The 6,369-nt window shown below is 31.0% G+C and overlaps 1 protein-coding gene across 1 annotated transcript; it reads right to left on the bottom strand.

Moving 5' to 3' along the window:
* Positions 1 to 1,554: 1,554 nt before the first annotated feature.
* On the bottom strand, positions 1,555 to 3,576 carry LOC114174740 (small ribosomal subunit protein uS11-like). The gene is made up of 6 exons (XM_028059590.2): positions 3,429 to 3,576; positions 3,197 to 3,316; positions 3,064 to 3,109; positions 2,440 to 2,525; positions 2,047 to 2,176; positions 1,555 to 1,803 (listed from the first exon to the last, which is right to left on the bottom strand). Exons 1-6 carry the CDS (start codon positions 3,429 to 3,431, stop codon positions 1,736 to 1,738), a joined length of 453 nt encoding a protein of 150 aa, XP_027915391.1. The 5' UTR covers positions 3,432 to 3,576; the 3' UTR covers positions 1,555 to 1,735.
* Positions 3,577 to 6,369: the final 2,793 nt, after the last annotated feature.

Genomic DNA, 6,369 nt, shown 5'->3' with positions numbered 1-6,369 from the left:
ATGTATATGTATATACATATACATATACATATACATATATATATATATATATATATATATATATATATATATATATATATATATATATATATATATATATATATATATGTATATGTATATGTATATGTATATGTATATGTATATGTATATATATGTATATGTATATACATATACATATATGTATATACATATACATATACATATACATATACATATATATATATATATGGTTACTTAATTAATTGTGAATATTTTAATAATTTAAATAATGACGGAGATATGGCGGGGACGGGTATTATGGCGGGGATATGTACATCCCATAACCATCCCCATACCCAATTGAAAAAGTCGGAGATTCCCCATACCCAGTCAATGCGGGGATTCCCCGTCAAAATGGGGATGGTTCAGACAATACCCACGGAGACGGGTTTATTTGTCAATCTCTATTCACAACAATATTAAAATTATTATTAAATAAAAATTGTTGAAAATCAAGTTACTATTGTTAATGTACGTAATTTTTTCAATTAAGATGGATAAGAGGCAATCCAATACAATAAACATGTTTGCAAACAAAACAATAATACAGCAATAGATTATTTGCAAGGTAAACATGGAACAAAATAACATAATCTATATTTACCGAAATAATTCAATTTTCAATTATTTCTTGTATTGGTTAAGGAAATAAAGTAATAATTATTTTTAGTTATTGAGGTAGAATTTTAATATTCTTTTCCAGGTTATGCAGTATCTTTTAATTTGAAAAAATATTATTCATTTTCAATAAGAAGAAAACAAATTTCTTCTTCTAGTTTTATTACATTATTCTATTTTACTTTTATTAATGGTATTAAGAGCCTAAAACTTGTGAAACTTGGTAGTCAAAACACATGAGCAAATGAACTTTTGAGAAACAGGTAAAAACTTTTCATCAATCATCTTCCTTTCCGTGTTAACGTATCAATGGCCACTTATTCAATGCAAAATGTCATATCTCTTGATAATAGTTATTAAAACTATACATCATGTTTGTGTTTTTACAGTAAAAAAATATTGAATAATTGTTAAATCCAGAATTCAATAGCCACCAGCTGCTGAGATATAATAAAAAATGTTATCTTTTTCATTCTATTAATTGTCCAATCTTAGAGATTATATTCAGATATAGATGGACGAACATTTGGGATTTAATGGAAAGAAGATCGCATATTATTGCTAGGGTTAAATTAATAGAACTTCAAATATTGTAGTTGTTGAAATATTCAATTATTTCGATTAATAATTTGGATAAATTATATAATTCAAACAATTTAAAGCTCAACAATAAATTCATCAATTTACACAACCCCACCTAAGCAGCCAATTTTCATTCCCAGCAATGCCATAAAGCAATATTCAACTAATTAGCAATATTCTAATTTCTAACCATTCTTGCACGCTCAAGGGTAGATAAAACACGAAAGGGGGAACCAAATAAACAAACAATAATTAAATAATAAAATACGAATGTTTTATCAAGTAGATAATTAGCAGTTTTCTAAGACACCAAAGTAACATTCAGAACTTTCAAAAGCCTTTAACATTAATGTCAGCATGTAAACTTCAATTATGTTCGAGAAAGCTTAAGAAATACAATAACAGTTTAATATGAAACTAAACCAAAATTTCGAAACAGCACAATTCTACTTGACATGGAAATAAAGCAGAGCAACTCCAGCCATATAGTAGAAGCTTAAAGCCTTCTACCCCTCCTTCCACTCTTTCTACGCGTGCTGTCGGAAGGAATGGGAGTAACATCCTCTGGAAAAAAAGAAACAAGAATTAACATCATACAATACAAATGCAAATAATACAAATGCAAATGTCATACAAAAGAAATCAATCAGAAAAGAAACCAGAAAAAAAATGAATACAAACCTAGTGTAAAAAAACCAGTTAGCTACATACTATTTGACTTAAAACAACAAATGAAAAAGGAAAACCAGACATTTGAGTACGAGGCAACCAAATTGAACTTGAGGTTTTTCTTAAAAAGGCAAATACCTATGCGACCAATTTTCATTCCTGAACGAGCAAGGGCTCTAAGAGCTGATTGAGCACCAGGACCAGGAGTCTTTGTTTTGTTTCCACCAGTGGCACGGAGCCTGATATGAAGAGCAGTTATGCCCAGTTCCTGATAAAATGATTTCAAACAACACAAAATTAAGTTTGGCAGCTTCAAACCATCAAAAAATAGAATCATACTCACTATAGATTCACAGAATAAAAACAGTGAAAGAAAGAAAAGGTAGCCAAAGCAATTGACTAGTGATATTGGCTTAGGAAACAGGGTGATCAAATAAGAATTCTATAAAACCATAACAGCATCATGACAATCACAACAGTTAACATGGTCAGAAGAAAAAAAATGACAGTACTAATGTGAATCTCACTGACCTTGCATCTGGCAGCAACATCCTGTGCTGCAAGCATAGCAGCATAGGGAGATGATTCATCTCTATCAGCTTTAACCTTCATCCCACCTGAAGTTAAAAAGTAAGGATACAAGTAAAGCACATTAGAAAGCAAAGCCATCAAATACGTAAGAACACCCGTTTTCCTATATCTACTAAAAAAGAAAAGACTTCACCAAAAAAATTTTAATGGCAAAGAATGTTAGCATGGTTATAAAGAAATAAATTTCAACAAGTACAGTAAATAAAAAACTCAAAACTCTTCAAGATAAAGCCAGACAAAGTTGTAAAAACTGCAGGTCAAATCACAAAGCTCCCTCCATCTTAAGTCATGGGAATACTTAAGTGTCGAATAAGGATCATAGAAGCACATAACAGTCTAACAAGAAAGGTGATCGGGGATTCAAAAACAAAGAGCATATGTATTAACACTAACTTAACATTCGCTGAAATTGGATATGGGCAATTTCATTATCAATAACATGTGAAAAACTGATAAAAAAAAAACAAGAAAAATTTGTAGCAGTTACAAATACCAAATAAATTGGTTATGGAATAATAGCATACAATCAATTCATTACTATAATGTTAACAAAAGCCACCATACCAGTGATGCGGACAAGTGTTTCCCTCCCAGACAAATCAGTAACATGCTGCAACCACAAAAATCAAAAATCAAAAATCAAACTTAAGCACTTGAAAATTGAAACCACAAAATAAAAATAAACGAAAATACTTACAATGAAGGTGTCATTGAAGGAAGCAAAGATGCGAGCGACGCCAAACACGTGTTCACCGTCTCTAACAGCTGGACCCAGAGTCACATTTTCTTCTTTTGGCTCTCTAACCTTTCTCCTCGACTGCAAAATCACAACAACAAAAACCCTATCAGAATAGCTACCGTAACATCCCTGAAAACACCACTGAATCGGAAAATTTAGGGTTTGGAAGACTGATTAATCAAGTACGAACCATGTTTGTTGCAACGCAGCGTAGAGATGTGGAAATTAGATGACCCTTCTCGGTAGTTTAGGGTTGTCTGCTGCAAGGTGAAAGAAAGACACAGACACCGTTTGGTTCGATTTTATATACGAAAGATTAGGGTTTTGCAAAGGTAAGTACTTCAATTTACAATGTTACCCCTTAACCTTTTTTGTTTTATTTTGTCCTTGGAGTTGGGCTTTGGGCCAATACTGCCACTAAGAACAAGAACTCAGGTTTCTTCCTCCACTCCCAATATTTATTTTGCACCCCAGTATTTTCTAAATTTCAAAACTGACCTTTGACCATTTAATAAGCTGTATTAAATTTTTTAAAATTTGAACTTCACCCTCTCTCCTATTTAATGAAAATGAACTCACCTCCAGGATTTTACCCTAACTTAACGATGTCATGCTCACCTCTAAATCCCACCAAACCTCACACTCCTCTTTCTCCCTTACTTTGTGTGCTTTCACTCGGACGTAGTGGTTCATTCTTCCCACCTTGTACTCTTTCCTCTCTTCTCCTCTGCGTTATTCCTCATTTTCACCATTTAGAGTTCACATAGGTAATATCCCCCTATTTTTTCTATGTTTGTGCTTTTGACTACCATGTTTATGAATGTTTTGAAATTGACGTTATAGTTTTAGTTTCTATAATATTTGAGAAACACAAATCCACAAATCTGGAAACAACTGTGGAAAAGCAGAACTGGAAGTCGGTATCCGTAAGCGGAAAAGATATTGGAAGAGTGAACTTCGATAAGCAAAAAAATGTACCCAAAACCAACACTGAAAGTCAACCTCCATAAGCTTTAGAATATGTACCGCATGTCCATTTCCGGTGAAGCAAATCCCAGATTTGGACTTCCGATAATGGAGTTTTGTGATTTTCCATAAGTGAACTTTTGTGAATGTAGATTCTAGATGTCGACATCCAGTGAATAGCGCATACCAATATATACTTTTATAGAGGTTTGTAACTTTCGGATGTGAACTTCTAATTAAGATTGGTTTCGGATGTGACTTTGTTGATTTCAGATATCGACTTCCAGTTTTATTGAATTATATTTTTTGTTTATTATTTTTTTTTTAGATTTCTTGAATATTTTATTTATATTTTTTATTTTTGTTGTTATGTTTAATTTTTTTTAGTGTATTTATTTTGTGTTGTAATTTTTAATTGTAATTAATTTTAATATTGATATGTTTTTAAATTATTTTATCATATATATATATGGCTAGAACACGATGAGCGTTTATACCTTGTGATGAAAGTTTTTCTACTCGTATAAGAGGTCAAGGTCGTCATGGAAAAATCCATCAACAAGTCATGGAGAATTTGATCAATCATCAACAACTCATGAGGAGCAATTTAATGTCATCCACCATGAGGAGGTTGTTCCAAAGTATGACGATCATGATTAAGGAAGATTTTTCAAAGGACCCGAGGATACTTCTCTATTGACAACTATGTTGATCATGTCGCATGTGTTATTTAGGATGACCATACTTTGATAATATTTGTTGAACTTGGTGGATAAATTTAAAAAGTTTATATAATGTTTTTTACTAGGACCGAGTGGACATAAATTTGGTGTCCCATGGTAAGAGATTAAAAAGATTAAGAGTGTGTCATGAGGTTGGTGAGCCATTTGTTCAAAATTTAAGTTTGATGCTCTTGTGTGGTATATGTTATTAATATCCTGATAAGGACCTCATATTGGATTTTGTTGAGAGGTGGCATAAAGAAACCAACAACTTTCATCTTCCTTTCAAAGAGATGATTGTGACACTAGATGACATCCTCCTCCATTTATCTATAGTGGGACAATTTTGTCCAAATGAAGCATTAGACTTCGATGCTACTTTGGAAAGTGTGATAAATATTTTAAGCATTGAACGATCGAGGTGTCATATGAGATCATGCAATGTTGTGGTCCCCACGTAAAACTAAGTTGGTTGAGAGATATGTACATTGAGTGTTATGAGAACCAGTCATAGGAGTTTGCGGCACAAACGTATATGTTGCATCTTTTGGCTGTACCATTTTTTAGATAAGAGCGGTACCTACATTAGTGTGTCGTACCAACATATGTTTGCAGATCTACAGTCATGTGGGAGGTACAAAAATGTCAAACTCTTTTATAGGTACAAAAATGTCTTTAACTTTTTTCATGATTATTGCTTGATTGTTGAAATACATTTGTATTTGCTTGCTTGGAAATGCATTTGTCTCCTAATGCATGTATGGACGAACACCTACACTGGTTTAAATGGATATCTTATTCATATGTAATTTAAGGTGATTAGAATGGATACCTACAATGATTTAGACGGATATCCCATACATATTGACTCATTATTTTTTTTTCAAATAGATTTATTTGGTTTTCGTCCCATCATAATTTCCACGACAAATATAATTTTGTTTTTGACGAAATTATTGTGCTATTAATGAATAAGCATTTTGACAGAGAAAGATGAAAAAAAAAAACAATAATAATGATTCCAAATTAACATAAAAATAGAAACATAATGAAAAAAGTATAAAAATAGAAACAAAATATAGAACAAAGGAATTCCATGCAAAAATTTGTAATTTTGAACTTTATTTTTCATAACAACATAATATACTTTTTTTTATTTGTAAATATATGGGGGAAAGACAGATAAAATAAATAATTTAATTATTATTTAATTAAAATAACCAAATGTTTCAATACTTTTAAATTGTTAAGTTAAAAAAATGAACACCAATAAACTAGAAATATTATAATTAACTTTTTAATGGTATTAACATTTGTTATAATTAAAATATTAAATAGATCTAAATGATGTATTCACAACTATTAAATAGTCATTAATTAATTAAAACGTTGGGTAAAAGCAAAGTCTTTGAAATAAATAAATGAATTATTTTTAATTTAAAA

The sequence above is a fragment of the Vigna unguiculata genome, chromosome 2 (assembly GCF_037176805.1).
Source record: "Vigna unguiculata cultivar grain cowpea cultivar isolate G323 ecotype 2 chromosome 2, ASM3717680v1, whole genome shotgun sequence".
Taxonomy (NCBI): domain Eukaryota; kingdom Viridiplantae; phylum Streptophyta; class Magnoliopsida; order Fabales; family Fabaceae; genus Vigna; species Vigna unguiculata.
This window is presented reverse-complemented; position numbering and strand designations above follow the sequence as displayed.

What these genes read in the sequence shown, in the direction of transcription:
- LOC114174740 (XM_028059590.2), bottom strand. An exon ending in CCTTCAATGACACCTTCATT is followed by an intron (nt 3,110 to 3,196) that starts GTAAGTATTTTC and finishes TTGTGGTTGCAG; the next exon opens with CATGTTACTGATTTGTCTGG. An exon ending in ATGTTGCTGCCAGATGCAAG is followed by an intron (nt 2,177 to 2,439) that starts GTCAGTGAGATT and finishes TCATTTTATCAG; the next exon opens with GAACTGGGCATAACTGCTCT.